This window comes from Taudactylus pleione, unplaced genomic scaffold, assembly GCF_031769625.1.
Source record: "Taudactylus pleione unplaced genomic scaffold, aTauple2 ptg001716l, whole genome shotgun sequence".
Classification (NCBI taxonomy): domain Eukaryota; kingdom Metazoa; phylum Chordata; class Amphibia; order Anura; family Myobatrachidae; genus Taudactylus; species Taudactylus pleione.
The window spans coordinates 333,703-360,390 of record NW_028286113.1 but is presented as its reverse complement, the minus strand read 5'-3'; the positions used below and the strand labels follow the sequence as shown (position 1 = coordinate 360,390).

At 47.3% G+C, this 26,688-nt stretch overlaps 1 protein-coding gene across 1 annotated transcript in view; it reads left to right on the top strand.

Annotated features, from left to right (window-relative positions):
* Positions 1-26,688, top strand: part of LOC148439547 (uncharacterized) — a 107,986-nt gene that overhangs the window by 73,432 nt on the left and 7,866 nt on the right. The window contains exon 7 of the mRNA XM_088464597.1: positions 24,453-24,458. Coding sequence (XP_088320723.1) covers positions 24,453-24,458 — 6 coding nt within the window. The remainder of the gene's footprint in view (positions 1-24,452; positions 24,459-26,688) is intronic.

The following is a 26,688-nucleotide window of genomic DNA, read 5'->3' as shown; positions in this document are numbered from 1 at the left end:
GACTGACAGCACGCCCCCTTTGGTGGGCGTGCCTGCCAGACGGAGGTGTTCCCAAGGGAACGCCTACCGTCTGAAGCCGGCCCCACTGACATCACTAGTGATGTCAGTGGGAGTGATTTTGGCTCTGATAGAGCCAAAATCACTCCAGGGCTTGTGGCTGGGAAACCCGACCGCAGGGTTTCACTCGCAAGTCCGATGGTCGCGATGGTCAAGACCATCGCGACCATCTTTTTAGATGCTCGTATATGCTGTGGGTGGTGACCCACAGCTATACGAGCGTCCAGGAGGACGCTCCATTTTAATGGAGGAGGGCCCTGATTCAGAGCGAGCGCTCTGGTCAGAGCGTCCGGCTCTGAATCAGGGCCATAATGTCCAGATGAGATATAATGTCCAAATGAGATATAATGATGTCCAGATGAGATATGTAACTTCTTGGCATGATATGGAATTAGTCTGTGAGAGGTAGAATGTAATACTACAGCTGGTGGAGTGTCTCTGACTTTTTTGGGACCTTGAGAGATCCACCAGGGAAGAGAAGGCTGTAACCATGACGTGCCATTGAGTGTAGTAACCTTAGCGAGTGTACCCAGCAGGTGGCACCCCGAGTATGACTGAGAATGGAAATGTAACCTAGTGTGAAGGAATAGGCTGAGGGGTACAGGAAGGAATCCAAGTTAGAGTGATCATCCCACAGTGCGAGCTCTTGTGGCAAGAACCATACTTTGAAGATGAAGTTCTAGCTGATATTTCTTCACTGAGCGTTTGTCTAGTTCCCATATTACCACCACTTATTACCTGTAACCTGCTGCATCCAACCAACCAAACAATACTGGTGCTGTACAGGGGCAAATAGTCCAAAGGAACAAGCTATAGAAGATGCTGCCCACCTCCGAGGGAATTTGCATATCTCTCTCTAATACCAAATACAAAATATATATATATAGCGTATGAATCAGCGGCACTCCAAAAACAACACACTTCACAAACGCAGGTGAGTTCAACGTTTCGATGCTTTTAATGCTTCGTTTTCAAGATAACAAAATACAGTAGGAACAGCTACTTACATAGACCCCACACCACACCACGTGCACAGCCGCGGCATCCGGGTTCTGCCTCTGGGCGCCACTGAATGACGTCACAAGCGCGACCCGTTGCCGAGGCAACAACCAAAATCTAAAAGCAAAAACAAAATGCGGAGGAGTGTAAACAACAACAGTATCAAAATAATAACACATACAGACAATTGCATAACATACTTTAGCAGCATAATACATATGCTTATTAGTGCAAAAAATCTCTTCCCAATAACATTAAATGTTTTTCATATGTATTATGCTGCTAAAGTATGTTATGCAATTGTCTGTATGTGTTATTATTTTGATACTGTTGTTGTTTACACTCCTCCGCATTTTGTGTTTTTGCTTTTAGATTTTGGTTGTTGCCTCGGCAACGGGTCGCGCTTGTGACGTCATTCAGTGGCGCCCAGAGGCAGAACCCGGATGCCGCGGCTGTGCACGTGGTGTGGTGTGGGGTCTATGTAAGTAGCTGTTCCTACTGTATTTTGTTATCTTGAAAACGAAGCATTAAAAGCATCGAAACGTTGATCTCACCTGCGTTTGTGAAGTGTGTTGTTTTTGGAGTGCCGCTGATTCATACGCTGTATTGGGGAAGTATTTGCACTTCCCACGGAGGGCACCCAAACCTATATTTTTTCATGGGAGTGCCATCTACTTGTGACTGGTATATATATATATATATATGTATATATGGTGGCGCTGTACAGACTAGCTCACACTAGTATCATTAAATGACCGGTACTACGCAGTATGGGTCAGGTACATCGGGAATATGCGTCCAGCTAGTGCCCAGCTGCCCCTGATACCGCTGCGCCTATACAGAAGAGTATTGTGGGCTTGTTATAAATGCAATCATGGTAAATGTAGCACATCCTCTCAGGTATTTAATATGAAAACCTTTTCTTACCTGCATTGCAGACAGCAGTAATTGGGGGGTACATTACCTGCGTGTTTTATACATCAGTGCATTTAATACACGGGGGGACTTATTGCTGTGTTTCCATCATAACCCCCAGCAGTAATATATGTTAGGCATTTACTTGATGTTACTAATTTGATAAATATATTTATCTGCCCTATATGTATATTATTGATTAGTATTGCATATTGTGGATTATTAATTATACTAGTCTGTAGCTTATTACATCTGCATGACCAGGGACAGCTCTGTGCTGGTTCACCCACAGAAGCTCCAACTCTTCTGAAGGTAGGTGTTCTGACACTTCTGTGCTGGTTCACCCACAGAAGCTCCTATTCTTCTGGAGGTAGGTGTTCTGACACCTCTGTGCTGGTTCACCCACAGAAGCTCCTATTCTTCTGGAGGTAGGTGTTCTGACACCTCTGTGCTGGTTCACCCACAGAAGCTCCTATTCTTCTGGAGGTAGGTGTTCTGACACCTCTGTGCTGGTTCACCCACAGAAGCTCCGACTCTTCTGGAGGTAGGTGTTCTGACACCTCTGTGCTGGTTCACCCACAGAAGCTCCAACTCTTCTGGAGGTAGGTGTTCTGACACCTCTGTGCTGGTTCACCCACAGAAGCTCCGACTCTTCTGAAGGTAGGTGTTCTGACACCTCTGTGCTGGTTCACCCACAGAAGCTCCGACTCTTCTGGAGGTAGGTGTTCTGACACCTCTGTGCTGGTTCACCCACAGAAGCTCCGACTCCTCTGGAGGTAGGTGTTCTGACACCTCTGTGCTGGTTCACCCACAGAAGCTCCGACTCTTCTGGAGGTAGGTGTTCTGACACCTCTGTGCTGGATCACCCACAGAAGCTCCGACTCTTCTGGAGGTAGGTTTTCTGACACCTCTGTGCTGGTTCACCCACAGAAGCTCCGACTCTTCTGGAGGTAGGTTTTCTGACACCTCTGTGCTGGTTCACCCACAGAAGCTCCGACTCTTCTGGAGGTAGGTTTTCTGACACAAGAAGCTCTGACTCTTCTGGAGGTAGGTGTTCTGACACTTCTGTGCTGGTTCACCCACAGAAGCTCCTATTCTTCTGGAGGTAGGTGTTCTGACACCTCTGTGCTGGTTCACCCACAGAAGCTCCTACTCTTCTGGAGGTATGTGTTCTGACACCTCTGTGCTGGTTCACCCACAGAAGCTCCAACTCTTCTGAAGGTAGGTGTTCTGACACCTCTGTGCTGGTTCACCCACAGAAGCTCCGACTCTTCTGGAGGTAGGTGTTCTGACACCTCTGTGCTGGTTCACCCACAGAAGCTCCTATTCTTCTGGAGGTAGGTGTTCTGACACCTCTGTGCTGGTTCACCCACAGAAGCTCCGACTCTTCTGAAGGTAGGTGTTCTGACACCTCTGTGCTGGTTCACCCACAGAAGCTCCGACTCTTCTGGAGGTAGGTGTTCTGACACCTCTGTGCTGGTTCACCCACAGAAGCTCCAACTCTTCTGGAGGTAGGTGTTCTGACACCTCTGTGCTGGTTCACCCACAGAAGCTCCGACTCTTCTGGAGGTAGGTTTTCTGACACCTCTGTGCTGGTTCACCCACAGAAGCTCCGACTCTTCTGGAGGTAGGTTTTCTGACACCTCTGTGCTGGTTCACCCACAGAAGCTCCGACTCTTCTGGAGGTAGGTTTTCTGACACAAGAAGCTCTGACTCTTCTGGAGGTAGGTGTTCTGACACCTCTGTGCTGGTTCACCCACAGACGCTCCTATTCTTCTGGAGGTAGGTGTTCTGACACCTCTGTGCTGGTTCACCCACAGAAGCTCCTATTCTTCTGGAGGTAGGTGTTCTGACACCTCTGTGCTGGTTCACCCACAGAAGCTCCTATTCTTCTGGAGGTAGGTGTTCTGACACCTCTGTGCTGGTTCACCCACAGAAGCTCCGACTCTTCTGAAGGTAGGTGTTCTGACACCTCTGTGCTGGTTCACCCACAGAAGCTCCGACTCTTCTGGAGGTAGGTGTTCTGACACCTCTGTGCTGGTTCACCCACAGAAGCTCCGACTCTTCTGGAGGTAGGTGTTCTGACACCTCTGTGCTGGTTCACCCACAGAAGCTCCGACTCTTCTGGAGGTAGGTTTTCTGACACCTCTGTGCTGGTTCACCCACAGAAGCTCCGACTCTTCTGGAGGTAGGTTTTCTGACACCTCTGTGCTGGTTCACCCACAGAAGCTCCGACTCTTCTGGAGGTAGGTTTTCTGACACAAGAAGCTCTGACTCTTCTGGAGGTAGGTGTTCTGACACCTCTGTGCTGGTTCACCCATAGACGCTCCTATTCTTCTGGAGGTAGGTGTTCTGACACCTCTGTGCTGGTTCACCCACAGAAGCTCCTACTCTTCTGGAGGTATGTGTTCTGACACCTCTGTGCTGGTTCACCCACAGAAGCTCCAACTCTTCTGAAGGTAGGTGTTCTGACACCTCTGTGCTGGTTCACCCACAGAAGCTCCGACTCTTCTGGAGGTAGGTGTTCTGACACCTCTGTGCTGGTTCACCCACAGAAGCTCCGACTCTTCTGGAGGTAGGTGTTCTTTATATATTACTATCCAGCTGTAATTACATGGCTATAACAAAGATGTAGTCTATCATACTGGGCCCTGTGTAGGACCAACCAGACCAATTCAGATAATGTGACGTTTCTGGTGGAAATCTCCAGGAACTGACGTTACATATCTACATTAGTGTTTTCTTGACAATCCAGTTGATATCCCCCTAATGGATGCAGCTAGTTTCTCCATACTTGTTAGGCAGACAGTACCTCGCCTATTTGACTATGGGGCACATTTATCATGACATGTTTGAGGTTATACCCCCGAAACTCCGGGGTGAGTCGCAAATATTAAGTTTTCCCCCTGATGTACAGTATGAAGGAGGGTCCATAGCAGATCCCTCCATTCCGGCTGACAGACGCATTCCCTATAGGTTTCTATGCTGCCAGATTTACCAACGTCCGGAATGCGATGAATTCTGGAGACTGGTCCCTGCCGCTAAGGCCATCTGAAGATAGCGATAGCCGCTGTAGTCTATGGGGTACACCGCACATAATTAGCCAGAGGAACCTTCCCCGGCAATGGCAGCCATGTTTGTCTGCAGGGCTGATCTGTGCAGTGATTCTGTGTGCTATAGGGTAAATTAAACTATTCAAATTAAAAGAAATCGGTGTCAGGTTCCCCCTGCCCTCCCCTCCTAACACAAAAAAAACGTAACCAGCCCTGGACCTCTGAGCCCGATCTGGGACAGGAAAATAAGGGGGAAAACCGATGTGAGGTTTCCCCTATTGCCCTATAACCAATGGCCCCTTAAAAAGTGGGAGGCACATATAGAAACCGTTGTAATTCCTACACCGTTCACCTGATTTGGATGTAATTACCATCAAATGAAATCTGAAAGTCTGCAGGTAAAGCACATCTTGTTTGTTTCATTACATAGCCATTGTGGTGGTGACTAGAGGCCAAAATATGAATATTCTGTCACTGTCCCAATATTTATGCACCTGACTGTATGTGATACTGCATACATGTAACATGTACATTACCCTATTTATGTACATTATACACTGTATGTTATATATTATATAACATACACAGGGTAATGTACACATATTACATGTATGTAGTATAACATATAACACACAGTACATGGTGTGTAATACACAGTATAGTAGAGATATATAATATATACCATACAGTGTATAATGTAACATACAGGGTAATGTACACATAATATGTAACATATAACACACAGTACATATAATATACATACATGGTGTGTAAGTTACAGTATAGTATATATATATTATACCATACAGTGTATAATGTAACATACAGGGTAATGTACACATGTAACATGTATGTAGTATAACATATAACACACAGTACATATAATATACATATATGGTGTGTAATATACAGTATAGTACAGATATATATATTATACCATACAGTGTATAATGTAACATACAGGGTAATGTACACATGTAACATGTATGTAGTATAACATATAGCACACAGTACATATACATAGAGGAATAATAACCAGCAGCCTCTCACATCTCTGTTACACCCATTCATTATCCGGGGACATAATTATATCACCTCACCCTGTTATTCCCACTGCCCCAATCCAACATGGCCGCCGGAGCGTCACCCTGGTTGCCGTAGTGACGTAAATGCTCAGCATGTGATCAGAGCAAACACTAGAGCCGAAACATATTGAAAACAATAACGTCGCAGATAAGCGAATACGCAGCCATTATTGTGTGGTTTATATCCTCGTTTAATACATAATACAACAGAAAATGCGGCCATGTTCTTGTAGTCACGACACTACTTACTGAGTAATGACGCTGCTAATATGATGTCATCACTCTCGGACTGACTTCTCCATGCTGTATCGTGGGTAATGTATTATATATAGTAATAGTTATATAATTGTTATATAGGAGAGAGGGGACTGTACAGTGATATATGAGGGGGAATAACACAGCTCCCAGCACACACTGATATGTGGTATTATTATTATATAGGGGAGAGGGGACTGTACAGTGATATATGAGGGGGAATAACACAGCTCCCAGCACACACTGATATGTGGTATTATTATTATATAGGGGAGAGGGGACTGTACAGTGATATATGAGGGGGAATAACACAGCTCCCAGCACACACTGATATGTGGTATTATTATTATACAGGGGAGAGGGGACTGTACAGTGATATATGAGGGGGAATAACACAGCTCCCAGCACACACTGATATGTGGTATTATTATTATATAGGGGAGAGGGGACTGTACAGTGATATATGAGGGGGAATAACACAGCTCCCAGCACACACTGATATGTGATATTATTATTATATAGGGGACAGGGGACCGTACAGTGATATATGAGGGGGAATAACACAGCTCCCAGCACACACTGATATGTGGTATTATTATTATATAGGGGAGAGGGGACCGTACAGTGATATATGAGGGGGAATAACACAGCTCCCAGCACACACTGATATGTGGTATTATTATTATATAGGGGAGAGGGGACTTTACAGTGATATATGAGGGGGAATAACACAGCTCCCAGCACACACTGATATGTGGTATTATTATTATACAGGGGGAGAGGGGACTGTACAGTGATATATGAGGGGGAATAACACAGCTCCCAGCACACACTGATATGTGCTATTATTATTATATAGGGGAGAGGGGACAGTACAGTGATATATGAGGGGGAATAACACAGCTTCCAGCACACACTGATATGTGGTATTATTATTATATAGGGGAGAGGGGACTGTACAGTGATATATGAGGGGGAATAACACAGCTCCCAGCACACACTGATATGTGGTATTATTATTATATAGGGGAGAGGGGACAGTACAGTGATATATGAGGGGGAATAACACAGCTCCCAGCACACACTGATATGTGCTATTATTATTATATAGGGGAGAGGGGACTGTACAGTGATATATGAGGGGGAATAACACAGCTCCCAGCACACACTGATATGTGGTATTATTATTATTATATAGGGGACAGGGGACCGTACAGTGATATATGAGGGGGAATAACACAGCTCCCAGCACACACTGATATGTGGTATTATTATTATATAGGGGAGAGGGGACAGTACAGTGATATATGAGGGGGAATAACACAGCTCCCAGCACACACTGATATGTGGTATTATTATTATATAGGGGAGAGGGGACTTTACAGTGATATATGAGGGGGAATAACACAGCTCCCAGCACACACTGATATGTGGTATTATTATTATACAGGGGGAGAGGGGACTGTACAGTGATATATGAGGGGGAATAACACAGCTCCCAGCACACACTGATATGTGCTATTATTATTATATAGGGGAGAGGGGACAGTACAGTAATATATGAGGGGGAATAACACAGCTTCCAGCACACACTGATATGTGGTATTATTATTATATAGGGGAGAGGGGACTGTACAGTGATATATGAGGGGGAATAACACAGCTCCCAGCACACACTGATATGTGGTATTATTATTATATAGGGGAGAGGGGACAGTACAGTGATATATGAGGGGGAATAACACAGCTCCCAGCACACACTGATATGTGCTATTATTATTATATAGGGGAGAGGGGACTGTACAGTGATATATGAGGGGGAATAACACAGCTCCCAGCACACACTGATATGTGGTATTATTATTATATAGGGGGGAGGGGACTGTACAGTGATATATGAGGGGGAATAACACAGCTCCCAGCACACACTGATATGTGGTATTATTATTATATAGGGGGGAGGGGACTGTACAGTGATATATGAGGGGGAATAACACAGCTCCCAGCACACACTGATATGTGGTATTATTATTATATAGGGGAGAGGGGACTGTACAGTGATATATGAGGGGGAATAACACAGCTCCCAGCACACACTGATATGTGGTATTATTATTATATAGGGGAGAGGGGACTGTACAGTGATATATGAGGGGGAATAACACAGCTCCCAGCACACACTGATATGTGGTATTATTATTATATAGGGGGAGAGGGGACTGTACAGTGATATATGAGGGGGAATAACACAGCTCCCAGCACACACTGATATGTGCTATTATTATTATATAGGGGAGAGGGGACAGTACAGTGATATATGAGGGGGAATAACACAGCTCCCAGCACACACTGATATGTGGTATTATTATATAGGGGAGAGGGGACTGTACAGTGATATATGAGGGGGAATAACACAGCTCCCAGCACACACTGATATGTGGTATTATTATTATATAGGGGAGAGGGGACAGTACAGTGATATATGAGGGGGAATAACACAGCTCCCAGCACACACTGATATGTGGTATTATTATTATATAGGGGAGAGGGGACTGTACAGTGATATATGAGGGGGAATAACACAGCTCCCAGCACACACTGATATGTGCTATTATTATTATATAGGGGAGAGGGGACTGTACAGTGATATATGAGGGGGAATAACACAGCTCCCAGCACACACTGATATGTGGTATTATTATTATATAGGGGGAGAGGGGACTGTACAGTGATATATGAGGAGGAATAACAGCGCTCCCAGCACATACTGATATGTGGTATTATTATTATAGGGGGGGAATAACACAGCCCCCAGCACACACTGATATGTGGTATTATTATTATATAGGGGAGAGGGGACTGTACAGTGATATATGAGGGGAATAACACAGCTCCCAGCACACACTGATATGTGGTATTATTATTATATAGGGGAGAGGGGACAGTACAGTGATATATGAGGGGGAATAACACAGCTCCCAGCACACACTGATATGTGGTATTATTATTATATAGGGGGAGAGGGGACTGTACAGTGATATATGAGGGGGAATAACACAGCTCCCAGCACACACTGATATGTGCTATTATTATTATATAGGGGGAGAGGGGACTGTACAGTGATATATGAGGGGGAATAACACAGCTCCCAGCACACACTGATATGTGGTATTATTATTATATAGGGGAGAGGGGACTGTACAGTGATATATGAGGGGGAATAACACAGCTCCCAGCACACACTGATATGTGGTATTATTATTATATAGGGGAGAGGGGACTGTACAGTGATATATGAGGGGGAATAACACAGCTCCCAGCACACACTGATATGTGGTATTATTATTATACAGGGGAGAGGGGACTGTACAGTGATATATGAGGGGGAATAACACAGCTCCCAGCACACACTGATATGTGGTATTATTATTATATAGGGGAGAGGGGACTGTACAGTGATATATGAGGGGGAATAACACAGCTCCCAGCACACACTGATATGTGATATTATTATTATATAGGGGACAGGGGACCGTACAGTGATATATGAGGGGGAATAACACAGCTCCCAGCACACACTGATATGTGGTATTATTATTATATAGGGGAGAGGGGACAGTACAGTGATATATGAGGGGGAATAACACAGCTCCCAGCACACACTGATATGTGGTATTATTATTATATAGGGGAGAGGGGACTTTACAGTGATATATGAGGGGGAATAACACAGCTCCCAGCACACACTGATATGTGGTATTATTATTATACAGGGGGAGAGGGGACTGTACAGTGATATATGAGGGGGAATAACACAGCTCCCAGCACACACTGATATGTGCTATTATTATTATATAGGGGAGAGGGGACAGTACAGTGATATATGAGGGGGAATAACACAGCTTCCAGCACACACTGATATGTGGTATTATTATTATATAGGGGAGAGGGGACTGTACAGTGATATATGAGGGGGAATAACACAGCTCCCAGCACACACTGATATGTGGTATTATTATTATATAGGGCAGAGGGGACAGTACAGTGATATATGAGGGGGAATAACACAGCTCCCAGCACACACTGATATGTGCTATTATTATTATATAGGGGAGAGGGGACTGTACAGTGATATATGAGGGGGAATAACACAGCTCCCAGCACACACTGATATGTGGTATTATTATTATTATATAGGGGACAGGGGACTGTACAGTGATATATGAGGGGGAATAACACAGCTCCCAGCACACACTGATATGTGGTATTATTATTATATAGGGGAGAGGGGACAGTACAGTGATATATGAGGGGGAATAACACAGCTCCCAGCACACACTGATATGTGGTATTATTATTATATAGGGGAGAGGGGACTTTACAGTGATATATGAGGGGGAAGGACACAGCTCCCAGCACACACTGATATGTGGTATTATTATTATACAGGGGGAGAGGGGACTGTACAGTGATATATGAGGGGGAATAACACAGCTCCCAGCACACACTGATATGTGCTATTATTATTATATAGGGGAGAGGGGACAGTACAGTGATATATGAGGGGGAATAACACAGCTTCCAGCACACACTGATATGTGGTATTATTATTATATAGGGGAGAGGGGACTGTACAGTGATATATGAGGGGGAATAACACAGCTCCCAGCACACACTGATATGTGGTATTATTATTATATAGGGGAGAGGGGACAGTACAGTGATATATGAGGGGGAAGAACACAGCTCCCAGCACACACTGATATGTGCTATTATTATTATATAGGGGAGAGGGGACTGTACAGTGATATATGAGGGGGAATAACACAGCTCCCAGCACACACTGATATGTGGTATTATTATTATATAGGGGGGAGGGGACTGTACAGTGATATATGAGGGGGAATAACACAGCTCCCAGCACACACTGATATGTGGTATTATTATTATATAGGGGGGAGGGGACTGTACAGTGATATATGAGGGGGAATAACACAGCTCCCAGCACACACTGATATGTGGTATTATTATTATATAGGGGAGAGGGGACTGTACAGTGATATATGAGGTGGAATAACACAGCTCCCAGCACACACTGATATGTGGTATTATTATTATATAGGGGAGAGGGGACTGTACAGTGATATATGAGGGGGAATAACACAGCTCCCAGCACACACTGATATGTGGTATTATTATTATATAGGGGGAGAGGGGACTGTACAGTGATATATGAGGGGGAATAACACAGCTCCCAGCACACACTGATATGTGCTATTATTATATAGGGGAGAGGGGACAGTACAGTGATATATGAGGGGGAATAACACAGCTCCCAGCACACACTGATATGTGGTATTATTATATAGGGGAGAGGGGACTGTACAGTGATATATGAGGGGGAATAACACAGCTCCCAGAACACACTGATATGTGGTATTATTATTATATAGGGGAGAGGGGACAGTACAGTGATATATGAGGGGGAATAACACAGCTCCCAGCACACACTGATATGTGGTATTATTATTATATAGGGGAGAGGGGACTGTACAGTGATATATGAGGGGGAATAACACAGCTCCCAGCACACACTGATATGTGCTATTATTATTATATAGGGGAGAGGGGACTGTACAGTGATATATGAGGGGGAATAACACAGCTCCCAGCACACACTGATATGTGGTATTATTATTATATAGGGGGAGGGGACTGTACAGTGATATATGAGGGGGAATAACACAGCTCCCAGCACACACTGATATGTGGTATTATTATTATATAGGGGGGAGGGGACTGTACAGTGATATATGAGGGGGATTAACACAGCTCCCAGCACACACTGATATGTGGTATTATTATTATATAGGGGAGAGGGGACTGTACAGTGATATATGAGGGGGAATAACACAGCTCCCAGCACACACTGATATGTGGTATTATTATATAGGGGGGAGGGGACTGTACAGTGATATATGAGGGGGAATAACACAGCTCCCAGCACACACTGATATGTGGTATTATTATTATATATGGGGGAGGGGACTGTACAGTGATATATGAGGGGGAATAACACAGCTCCCAGCACACACTGATATGTGGTATTATTATTATATAGGGGGAGAGGGGACTGTACAGTGATATATGAGGAGGAATAACAGCGCTCCCAGCACATACTGATATGTGGTATTATTATTATAGGGGGGGAATAACACAGCCCCCAGCACACACTGATATGTGGTATTATTATTATATAGGGGAGAGGGGACTGTACAGTGATATATGAGGGGAATAACACAGCTCCCAGCACACACTGATATGTGGTATTATTATTATATAGGGGAGAGGGGACAGTACAGTGATATATGAGGGGGAATAACACAGCTCCCAGCACACACTGATATGTGGTATTATTATTATATAGGGGGAGAGGGGACTGTACAGTGATATATGAGGGGGAATAACACAGCTCCCAGCACACACTGATATGTGCTATTATTATTATATAGGGGGAGAGGGGACTGTACAGTGATATATGAGGGGGAATAACACAGCTCCCAGCACACACTGATATGTGGTATTATTATTATATAGGGGGGAGGGGACTGTACAGTGATATATGAGGGGGAATAACACAGCTCCCAGCACACACTGATATGTGGTATTATTATTATATAGGGGAGAGGGGACTGTACAGTGATATATGAGGGGGAATAACACAGCTCCCAGCACACACTGATATGTGGTATTATTATTATATAGGGGGGAGGGGACTGTACAGTGATATATGAGGGGGAATAACACAGCTCCCAGCACACACTGATATGTGGTATTATTATTATATAGGGGAGAGGGGACTGTACAGTGATATATGAGGGGGAATAACACAGCTCCCAGCACACACTGATATGTGGTATTATTATTATATAGGGGGGAGGGGACTGTACAGTGATATATGAGGGGGAATAACACAGCTCCCAGCACACACTGATATGTGGTATTATTATTATATAGGGGGGAGGGGACTGTACAGTGATATATGAGGGGGAATAACACAGCTCTCAGCACACACTGATATGTGGTATTATTATTATATAGGGGGAGAGGGGACTGTACAGTGATATATGAGGAGGAATAACAGCGCTCCCTGCACATACTGATATGTGGTATTATTATTATAGGGGGGGGAATAACACAGCCCCCAGCACACACTGATATGTGGTATTATTATTATATAGGGGAGAGGGGACTGTACAGTGATATATGAGGGGAATAACACAGCTCCCAGCACACACTGATATGTGGTATTATTATTATATAGGGGAGAGGGGACAGTACAGTGATATATGAGGGGGAATAACACAGCTCCCAGCACACACTGATATGTGGTATTATTATTATATAGGGGGAGAGGGGACTGTACAGTGATATATGAGGGGGAATAACACAGCTCCCAGCACACACTGATATGTGCTATTATTATTATATAGGGGGAGAGGGGACTGTACAGTGATATATGAGGGGGAATAACACAGCTCCCAGCACACACTGATATGTGGTATTATTATTATATAGGGCGGAGGGGACTGTACAGTGATATATGAGGGGGAATAACACAGCTGCCAGCACACACTGATATGTGGTATTATTATTATATAGGGGAGAGGGGACTGTACAGTGATATATGAGGGGGAATAACACAGCTCCCAGCACACACTGATATGTGGTATTATTATTATAGGGGGGGAGAGGGGACTGTACAGTGATATATGAGGGGGAATAACACTGCTCCCAGCACACACTGATATGTGGTATTATTATTATATAGGGGAGAGGGGACTGTACAGTGATATATGAGGGGGAATAACACAGCTCCCAGCACACACTGATATGTGCTATTATTATTTCTACTTCAGGGTCCATAGGGTATCCACAGGATACCTTGGGGTATAGGTGTGACGTCAGTCGCAGGGCACCAAAGAGTTAAGCTTTCAGCCTCCCAGGTTGCACTAGGTCCCCCTCCTATACCCCGCCCCCGGGCCAAGGCACCCCAGTTTAGTTTGGTGCCCGGCCGGCGTCGGGTGCACCTGTCGGAGTGGGGGCTAGAAGAGCCCCTGAAGCTTTCTTCAGTGCAGCTGTGGCTGCACATCTGGATGTACAGCATGGACAGTCAGTCCTGACGTCCATGCTGTCTTCCCTACACCCCCGCCGGTACCAGAGTGCCGGTACCGATCCGGGGATGCTGGTGAGCATCTGGGGTCACAGCTAGCGGTGACCCCAGATGTTCCGGACCATGGCCGGATCCAAGGGGGACAAAGGTAAGCAGCGGGGTCCCGCGGTGTGTCCCCGCTGGTCACATGGTCCTAAGTCCCCAGGCATGGGGCTCCCTGGGGACTGGCTGCAGCGTGGAGCCAGGTACTGAACCTGCGCTTTCCACTACCCCCTGGGACAGCGGACCACAGCAGAGCGGTAGCGCTGCGGCATCCCAGGGGTTAAATGCATGCCAGGGGAGCGCGCCTTCCCTGTCTCACAGCCGGCGCCTCCCCCGCTGCACACAGCCCTCTCTGCACTGTGCTGACTGGTCCTGTGTCAGCGCTCCTCCCCCAGGCCAGCTTCTCTCTGCTCCTCGGCGGCCATCTTCTCTGCAACGCATGGTGAACACTGCTGGAAGTCTGGAAGGAAGCATCGTGGTCTGGGTCCCCCCGCATACCTCTCCTCCGCTGTGGCTCAGGTCTGTGTATGCAGCGCTGTGTCCTACCAGGCCCTGTGTCTGTGTAGTTGAGTGATCAGCGCTGTTAGTGCAGGAATTGTTATTTCTCTGCATTGTATGTGACTGTGCTAGCGCTGCCTGTAACTTTTCTTCTCTAAACTGTCAGCTTTATTACTGTCCCTGTTTTTTCTGCTAAAGCCCTTGCGGTGCGGTGCTGCAGGGTGGTCTCTCGCCTATTTAATACTTAATTGGTGAGAGAGGTCACATACGTGGTGCCATCATGTCTGAAAGTGATTTTCCCCTCCGGCTACAGTGTACCACGTGCAAAGTACCGTTAGCGGAGGGGGAGGGTAGCGCGGAGGGCCTTTGCCGGCAGTGTTTGTCCATGGCGCGGCCTATTACGGTTACAGCACCGGTACAGGAGCCGCCCTGGGCTTGTTTCGCTCAGGCGTTAACAGCTTTAGTGGGCCAGTTAGCTCCGCAGCCCGCGTTTACTCCGATGGGTTTGTCCCAGCAGTCTGTGGTGTCGTCACCCATGCAGGGGTTCCCACGACAATTGGTGGTACCCCACAGTCTCCCTATTTCCCCGCTCCCGGGTTCTCAGGAGCCAGCGTGGGTTAACTCCCTGACGAGTTCTGTACAGCACTTGTCGGATGTGTTGCAAGGGGAGTCTGTGATGCGGCCTCATAAAAGGCCGGTGGCGTCTCTGTCCGCTCCTTATGAGAATGACGAAGGGACGTCTGATGATGGGGAGATTCTGGATCCTTACGATCAGGAACCTCTCCATACTAAGGACGCTGATGCTAAGTCCAAAGTATATATTCCCGGACTTATTCGGGCGGTCCGCACAGCCGTGGTGATTGAGGACGAAGTTCCCCCAGCGGCTAAATCTAAGTATGCCTTTTTCAAAGATGTGAAGGGCGATGCCACAGTCTTTCCTCTTTCGGGTCAGTTGGTGGACCATTTAGAGGAAGCGTGGAAACAACCTGGCAAAAGATACCAGCCGCAGAAACCTCTGGCGGTGGCTTATCCGTTCGCGGATAATTATTTTGCTAAGTGGGAATCCCCTCCACAGGTGGATTCTCACGTGACCCGTCTTGTCCGTAGTGCCACATTGCCGATGCCATCCATGTCCTCCCTTAAGGATGCTACGGACCGCAAGGTAGAAATCTGCCTGAAGTCCGCTTATTCCCTTGCAGGGGGGGCAGCACGGCCGGCTATGGCCATTTGCTGGGTTGCCAGAGCGATGGAGCGCTGGGCGGATTCATTAGAGGCTTCTTTTGAATCCGACTGTCCGGCCGAACAGGCGGAGTTGATTGGCAATCTCCGTGATTCGGCCACCTACATCAACGAGGCGGCTCTAGACATTAGTACTCTGGTGTCTAGAATTTCTTCAGCAGCGGTAGCTGCTCGTCGCACCTTGTGGCTGCGATCCTGGAAGGCGGACGCAGATTCCAAGAAAGGTCTGGAAGCGTTGCCGTTTACCGGAGAAGTTCTCTTCGGTCCGGATCTGGATAAGATTGTGGCCACGCTGGCGGCAGCCAAATCTGCTTGTCTCCCGTCGGCCGCTGCTCCTTCTGGTTCTGGACCATCGTCCTTTCGGTCATCTAGGGCCCAGGGCAGACCCAAACCACAGTCCTTTCCTCAACAGGCTGGCCCTAAGAAATCGGTCAAGCCCCGGAAACAGGCATGGAGTACCAGACGTCCGGCCCCCAAGCCAGATGACAAGCCTGCGGCCTGACGGTCCGGGTCTTCCCTTGGGGGATCCCAGGGTGGGAGGCCGCCTGCTGCAGTTCTCCCGGTGTTGGTCGTTCACTACGACAGACACTTGGGTTCTGGAGGTGGTCTCCCACGGGTACGCCCTCTCCTTCCGGCACAGACCCCCGGCTCGATTCTTCACCACGGGTCTACCATCAGACCGGAACACGGCTACGGAGCTGCGGAAGGTATTGCACACCATGCTCCAGGCTGGAGTTATAGTGCCTGTTCCATTCTCCCAGAGGGGCCAGGGTTTCTATTCCAATCTATTTTTGGTACAGAAACCCAATGGGTCATATCGTCCGATTCTCAACCTCAAAGCACTCAACAAGTCTTTGCGGGTCCCGAAGTTTCGGATGGAGACCCTACGGTCCATCATTCTGGCGCTGGAACCTGGGGACTACATGGTGTCATTGGACATACAGGACGCTTACCTGCATGTCCCTATTCTTTTGCGCCATCAAGAGTTCCTTCGGTTTGCAATCCGCAGCGACCACTTCCAGTTTCGGGCGTTACCTTTTGGCCTGGCGACAGCACCACGTGTTTTCACCAAGGTGATGGAGGTCATGGCGGCTTCTCTGCGGCTGCAAGGAGTCCGCATGTTGCCGTACTTGGACGACCTGTTATTGGTGGCAGGATCTCCAGAGCTCCTGTTACACCACTTGGACCTGACCATTGCACTGCTGCAACGGCACGGCTGGCTAATCAACTGGTAGAAGTCCACTCTAATCCCGTCTCGGAGGATTCTGCATCTTGGAGCCTTATTGGACTCGGGACAGCAAAGGATCTTCGTGACGGAGGACAAGATCTCTGCTTTACAGTCAAGGGTGCGCAGTTGTCTGCACAGCCGCCGGGTGTCCTTACACTCGGCGATGAGGTTACTCCGCTCCATAGTGTCGGTGTTCGACATGGTGGAATACGCCCAGTTTCACTCCAGACCTCTGCAGCACCTGATCCTGTCCAAGTGGAACGGGCTGCCTCAGTCTCTGAAGTTCCAGACGATTGTGCTCACCCCGGAGGTTCGCCTGTCCCTTGCGTGGTGGTTAAAGACGACCCACCTCAACAAGGGACGTCCGTTCTGGGTTCCAAATTGGGTCCTGTTGACAACGGACGCCAGTCTTCGGGGCTGGGGAGCAGTTTCGGGTCCACACTTGTTCCAGGGCAGGTGGACGCCGACAGAAGCGGAGCTTCCAATAAATATCTTGGAACTCCGTGCGGTCTTCAATGCTCTCCTGCAGGCACAGCGGTTTCTCCAGGGTCACCCGGTGCAGGTCCAGTCGGACAATGCTACCACCGTGGCCTACATAAACAGGCAAGGAGGAACTCGCAGTCGGGCGGCTCTCGTAGAGGTCTCTCGGATCCTGGTTTGGGCGGAGCGCAATCTTCCGGCCTTATCAGCGGTCTTCATCCCGGGAGTGCTAAATTGGGAGGTGGACTTTCTAAGTCGCCAGGACGTTCATCCAGGGGAATGGTCCCTGCACCCGGACGTTTTTCAACTACTGGTGGACAGGTGGGGTCTTCCAGAAATCGACCTCATGGCGTCCCGGCACAACAACAAGTTGCCGGTGTACGGGTCTCGCACAAGAGACGAAGGGGCGTCTCTGGTGGATGCTCTGTCCGTCCGGTGGACGTTCAGGTTCGCATACCTGTTCCCTCCGGTCTCCCTTCTTCCACGGGTAATCCGGAAATTCAAACAGGAAGGAGGGACGCTCCTGTTGATAGCTCCCGCGTGGCCCAGACGGCACTGGTTCTCAGACCTTCAGGGTCTGTCCGTGGACAGTCCTCTGCGGTTGCCGCTACGACCGGACCTTCTGTCTCAGGGTCCTTGTCTTCACCCGGTCCTGACTCGGCTGTCTTTGACGGCGTGGCTGTTGAGACGGCCATGCTGAGGTCCCGGGGGTTTTCCAGCTCTGTGGTGCGTACCATGTTACGAGCTCGGAAACCGTCTTCCGCGAGGATATACCATCGCGTGTGGCATACGTTCTTCCAGTGGTGTCGACCGAGAGGTTATGCACCGCGGGAGTTTCGTCTGTCTCGGATTCTCGCCTTCCTGCAAGCGGGACTAGATCATGGGCTTCGCCTTGCTTCTTTGAAGGTACAGGTTTCGGCCCTATCTGTCTGGTTTCACCGTAGGATTGCTACAATCCCGGATGTGCGCACCTTTATGCAAGGTGTTCTCCGTATTCAGCCGCCCTTTGTTCCACCTGTGGCGCCTTGGGATTTGGCTGTGGTCCTGAGGGCTCTCCATGGACCGCCGTTTGAACCACTGGGCTCAGTGGATCTTAAATGGCTAACAGCTAAGACTGTTTTCCTTCTGGCCGTTGCTTCGGCCAGACGTGTTTCTGAGTTAGGGGCTCTTTCTTGTAGACCCCCTTTCTTGGTTTTTCATGGGAACAGGGCAGTGCTCCGCACTCGGCCCGAGTTTCTTCCCAAAGTTGTTTTCCAGTTTCATGTTAACGAGGAAATAGTTGTTCCGGCCTTTAACTCACCGGGTCTTTCCGTGGGTGAGGCCTCTTTGGATGTTGTGCGGGCCTTAAGGACTTATGTTGACCTTAAGGACTTATGTTCTTCGTTTAGGAAGTCGGACGCTTTGTTTGTCCTCTATGGCTTCTGTAAAAAGGGTTGGCCTGCTTCAAAGCAAACTTTGGCAGCCTGGATCCGTATGGCTATTTCTGAAGCTTATCTTCATGAAGGCCTACCGGTCCCTCCTTCTCTGAAGGCTCATTCCACTAGGTCTGTGGGTCCTTCGTGGGCAGCTCGACGTGGTGCCTCGGCAGTTCAGATCTGCAAGGCTGCTACGTGGTCTTCTGTCCATACCTTCGTGAGGTATTACAGGTTTGACACCTTCGCCTCTCAGGATGCTTCCTTCGGGCGGCGGATTCTCCTTTCTGCACAGGAGCGTCCCCACCCTTAAAGGATACTGCTTTGGGACATCCCCAAGGTATCCTGTGGATACCCTATGGACCCTGAAGTAGAAAAAATGAGATATGGTAAGAACTTACCCTTGTTATCTCTATTTCTACGAAGTCCATAGGGTTCCACAGGACTCCCGCCCTGTCGCACCTGTGCTGCAGATGGGCTTTGCTCTGGTCACCGGTTTTCCATCTCCCTCTGGTGAGAATGTGATTCTTGTATGTGTCCAGATTTTTGTTCTCTCTCTTCCTTCTCCTCCTCCGGCCTATGGCTTGGTAACTAACTGAGGTGCCTTGGCCTGGGGGCGGGGTAAAGGAGGGGGACCTAGTGCATCCTGGGAGGCTGAAAGCTTAACTCTTTGGTGCCCTGCGACTGACGTCACACCTATACCCCAAGGTATCCTGTGGAACCCTATGGACTTCGTAGAAATAGAGATAACAAGGGTAAGTTCTTACCATATCTCATATTATAGGGGGAGAGGGGACTGTACAGTGATATATGAGGGGGAATAACACAGCTCCCAGCACACACTGATATGTGCTATTATTATTATATAGGGGAGAGGGGACTGTACAGTGATATATGAGGGGGAATAACACAGCTCCTAGCACACACTGATATGTGGTATTAGTATTATATAGGGGGGAGAGGGGGCCGTACAGTGATATAAGAGGGGGAATAACACAGCTCCCAGCACACACTATGTGGTATTATTATTATATAGGGGAGAGGGGACTGTACAGTGATATATGAGGGGGAATAACACAGCTCCCAGCACATACTGATATGTGGTATTATTATTATATAGGGGAGAGGGGACTGTACAGTGATATATGAGGGGGAATAACACAGTTCCCAGCACACACTGATATGTGCTATTATTATTATATAGGGGAGAGGGGACTGTACAGTGATATATGAGGGGGAATAACACAGCTCCCAGCACACACTGATATGTGCTATTATTATTATATAGGGGAGAGGGGACCGTACAGTGATATATGAGGGGGAATAACACAGCTCTCAGTACACACTGATATATGCTATTATTATATAGGGGGAGGGGACTGAACACTGATATATGAGGGGGAATAACACAGCTCCCAGCACACACTGATATGTGGTATTATTATATAGGGGAGAGCAGACTGTACAGTGATATATGAGGGGGAATAACACAGCTCCCAGCACACACTGATATGTGCTATTATTATTATATAGGGGAGAGGGGACCGTACAGTGATATATGAGGGGGAATAACACAGCTCTCAGTACACACTGATATGTTCTATTATTATTATATAGGGGAGAGGGGACTGTACAGTGATATATGAGGGGGAATAACACAGCTCCCAGCACACACTGATATGTACTATTATTATTATATAGGGGGGAGGGGACTGTACAGTGATATATGAGGGGGAATAACACAGCTCCCAGCACACACTGATATGTGGTATTATTATATAGGGGGGAGGGGACTGTACAGTGATATATGAGGGGGAATAACACAGCTCCCAGCACACACTGATATGTGCTATTATTATATAGGGGAGAGCAGACTGTACAGTGATATATGAGGGGGAATAACACAGCTCCCAGCACACACTGATATGTGCTATTATTATTATATAGGGGAGAGGGGACCGTACAGTGATATATGAGGGGGAATAACACAGCTCTCAGTACACACTGATATGTTCTATTATTATTATATAGGGGAGAGGGGACTGTACAGTGATATATGAGGGGGAATAACACAGCTCCCAGCACACACTGATATGTGCTATTATTATTATATAGGGGGGAGGGGACTGTACAGTGATATATGTGGGGGAATAACACAGCTCCCAGCACACACTGATATGTGCTATTATTATATAGGGGATAGGGGACTGTACAGTGATATATGAGGGGGAATAACACAGCTCCCAGCACACACTGATATGTGGTATTATTATTATATAGGGGAGAGGGGACTGTACAGTGATATATGACGGGGAATAACACAGCTCCCAGCACATATAATATGTGGTATTATTATTATATAGGGGAGAGGGGACTGTACACTGATATATGAGGGGGAATAACACCGCTCCCAGCACACACTGATATGTGGTATTATTATTATTATATAGGGAGAGGGGACTGTACAGTGTTATATGAGGGGGAATAACACAGCTCCCAGCATACACTGATATTTGGTATTATTATTATATAGGGGAGAGGGGACTGTACAGTGATATATGAGGGGGAATAACACAGCTCCCAGCACACACTGATATGTGGTATTATTATATAGGGGGAGAGGGGACCGTACAGTGATATATGACGGGGAATAACACAGCTCCCAGCACATATAATATGTGGTATTATTATTATATAGGGGAGAGGGGACTGTACAGTGATATATGAGGGGGAATAACACCGCTCCCAGCACACACTGATATGTGGTATTATTATTATTATATAGGGAGAGGGGACTGTACAGTGTTATATGAGGGGGAATAACACAGCTCCCAGCATACACTGATATTTGGTATTATTATTATATAGGGGAGAGGGGACTGTACAGTGATATATGAGGGGGAATAACACAGCTCCCAGCACACACTGATATGTGGTATTATTATATAGGGGGAGAGGGGACTGTACAGTGATATATGAGGGGGAATAACACAGCTCCCAGCACACACTGATATGTGGTATTATTATTATTATTATTATTATATAGGGGAGAGGGGACTGTACAGTGATATATGAGGGGGAATAACACAGCTCCCAGCACACACTGATATGTGGTATCATTATTATATAGGGGAGAGGGGACTGTACAGTGATATATGAGGAGGAATAACACAGCTCCCAGCACACACTGATATGTGGTATTATTATTATACAGGGGAGAGGGGACTGTACAGTGACATATGAAGGGGAATAACACAGCTCCCAGCACACTGATATGTGGTATTATTATTATATAGGGTGGAGAGGGGACTGTACAGTGATATATGAGGGGGAATCACACAGCTCCAGCACACACTATGTGGTATTATTATTATATAGGGGAGAGGGGACTGTACAGTGCTATATGAGGGGGTATAACACAGCTCTCAGCACACACTGATATGTGGTATTATTATTATATAGGGGAGAGGGAACTGTACAGTGATATATGAGGGGGGATAACACAGCTCCCAGCACACACTAATATGTGTATTATTATTATATATAGGGGAGAGGGGACTGTACAGTGATATATGAGGGGGAATAACACAGCTCCCAGCACACACTGATATGTGGTATTATTATTATATAGGGGAGAGGGGACTGTACAGTGATATATGAGGGGGAATAACACAGCTCCCAGCACACACTGATACGTGCTATTATTATTATATAGGGGAGAGGGGACTGTACAGTGATATATGGAGGGAATAACACAGTTCCCAGCACACACTGATATGTGGTATTATTATTATATAGGGGAGAGGGCACTGTACAGTGATATGAGGGGGAATAACACAGCTCTCAGCACACACTGATATGTGGTATTATTATTATATAGGGAAGAGGGGACTGTACAGTGATATATGAGGGGGGATAACACAGCTCCCAGCACACACTGGGCCTGATTTGGACCCGCTCGCGAGCGCAGGACGCTCACAAGCGGGTCGATGGTGCCGAAGTGCGCATGCGCACGACGGAGGGAGCTCCGTCATGCGCATGCGCGAGACCCGGTGAGCGACGAGGAATCCGTCGCTCGAGGTCTCGCACCAAAGGGGGCGTGCTGTCGATGGTGAGTGACAGCACGCCCCCTTTGGTGGGTGTGCCTGGGGCGTGGCTGCCAGACGGAGGCGTTCCCATGGGAACGCCTACTGTCTGAGTCCGGCCCCACTGACATCAGTAGTGATGTCAGTTTGTAGTTTTTTTGGCTCTGATAGAGCCAACATCACTCTAGGGCTTGCGGCAGAGAGACCCTACCGCAGGGTCTCGTCGCAAGCCCGATGGTCGCGATGGTCTTGACCATCGCGACCATCATTATGGAAGCTCGCTATAGCTGTGGGTGGTAACCCACAGCTATGTGAGCATCCATGAGGCCGCTCCAAGAACAGGTAGTAGGGCCCTGATTCAGAGCGAGTGCTCTGGTCAAAGCGTTCGGCTCTGAATCGGACCCACTGATATGTGTATTATTATCATTATATAGGGGAGAGGGGACTGTACTGTGATATATGGAGGGAAAACACAGCTCCCAGCACACACTGATATGTGGTATTATTATTATATAGGGGAGAGGGGACTGTACTGTGATATATGGAGGGAAAACACAGCTCCCAGCACACACTGATATGTGGTATTATTATTATATAGGGGAGAGGTGACTGTACAGTGATATATGAGGGGGAATAACACCGCTCCCAGCACACACTGATATGTGCTATTATTATTATATAGGGGGGAGGGGACCGTACAGTGATATATGAGGGGGAATAACACAGCTCCCAGCACACACTGATATGTGGTATTATTATATAGGGGAGAGGGGACTGTACAGTGATATATGGAGGGAATAACACAGCTCTCAGCACACACTGATATGTAGTATTATTATTATATAGGGGAGAGGGAACTGTACAGTGATATATGAGGGGGGATAACACAGCTCCCAGCACACACTAATATGTGTATTATTATTATATATAGGGGAGAGTGGACTGTACAGTGATATATGAGGGGGAATAACACAGCTCCCAGCACACACTGATATGTGGTATTATTATTATATAGGGGATAGGGGACTGTACAGTGCTATATGAGGGGGAATAACACAGCTCCCAGCACACACTGATATGTGGTATTATTATTATATAGGGGATGTGTCTGGGTGATGACCGGAGAGGTGACTGCTGGGAATGGGACATTATACAGTAACATATAGTCTGGGTGATGACTGGAGAGGTGACTGCTGGGAATGGGACATTATACGGTAACACCAGGGGATGTGTCTGGGTGATGACTGGAGAGGTGACTGCTGGGAATGGGACATTATACGGTAACACCAGGAGATGTGTCTGGGTGATGACTGGAGAGGTGACTGCTGGGAATGGGACATTATACGGTAACACCAGGGGATGTGTCTGGGTGATGACTGGAGAGGTGACTGCTGGGAATGGGACATTATACAGTAACACGAGGGGATGTATCTGGGTGATGACTGGAGAGGTCACTGCTGGGAATGGGACATTATACAGTAACACCGGGGGATGTGTCTGGGTGATGACTGGGGAGGTGACTGCTGGGAAGGGGACATTATACAGTAACACCGGGGGATGTGTCTTGGTGATGACTGGAGAGGTGACTGCTGGGAATGGGACATTATACAGTAACACCAGGGGATGTGTCTGGGTGATGATTGGAGAAGTGACTGCTGGGAATGGGACATTATACAGTAACACCAGGGGATGTGTCTGGGTGATGGCTGGAGAAGTGACTGCTGGGTATGGGACATTATACAGTAACACCAGGGGATGTGTCTGGGTGATGACCGGAGAAGTGACTGCTGGGAAAGGGACATTATACAGTAACACCGGGGGATGTGTCTGGGTGATAACCGGAGAATTGACTGCTGGGAATAGGACATTATACAGTAACACCGGGGGATGTGTCTGGGTGATAACCGGAGAAGTGACTGCTGGGAATGGGACATGATACAGTAACATCGGGGGATGTGTCTGGGTGATGACTGGAGAGGTGACTGCTGGGAATGGGACATTATACAGTAACACCAGGGGATGTGTCTGGGTGATGACCGGAGAGGTGACTGCTGGGAATGGGACATTATACAGTAACACTGGGGGATGTGTCTGGGTGATGACTGGAGAGGTGACTGCTGGGAATGGGACATTATATATAGTAACACCAGGGGATGTGTCTGGGTGTTGACCGGAGAGGTGACTGCTGGGAATAGGACATTATACAGTAACACCAGGGGATGTTTCTGGGTGATGATTGGAGAGATGACTGCTGGGAATGGGACATTATACAGTAACACCAGGGGATGTGTCTGGGTTGTGACTGGAGAGGTGACTGCTGGGAATAGGACATTATACAGTAACACCAGGGGATGTGTCTGGGTGATAACCGGAGAATTGACTGCTAGGAATGGGCCATTATACAGTAACACCATGGGATGTGTCTGGGTGATGACTGGAGAGGTGACTGCTGGGAATAGGACATTATACAGTAACACCAGGGGATGTGTCTGGGTGATGACTGGGGAGGTGACTGCTGGGAATGGGACATTATACAGTAACACCAGGGGATGTGTCTGGGTGATGACTGGAGAGGTGACTGCTGGGAATAGGACATTATACAGTAACACCAGGGATGTGTCTGGGTGATAGACTATCATTATGTGTGTGTCAAGTTCCTATAAGGTGTCAGGATGTCACTGTCTATGTCTCCATGCAGGAGGGGAGTATATAGAGGAACACAGGGTCTGTACAAGGACGTGATGATGGAGAATCACCGGACCCTCACATCACTGGGTAAGAGGAGATTATATCACGGTCCTGTCTGTGTACATAGGAGATGTCATCCCTGTATATATATATATATATATATATACTCATTGTGAACAGTGATATTGTATAGTATAAATGCAGGTCAGATATATACATCAGATGCGTGTGTTATACACAATACAATAAATGGAGTTGTCAGTGTAAGGGGACTATAAGAAAAGAAACCTTCATACAATATGATGTTTAGGGGAAAGTTTGACTCCATGGTTAGGGTGTCATTTGGAAAGAAGCCCCCACCCTGCTTTATATATGTATTCAGTGTTTAGAATGTTTGTAGGAATGTGACCTTAGGTGCGGTGAGAGCTTCATCCAAGACATGAAAGTAGATAACCAATGTGACTGGATGACCTCAGTGA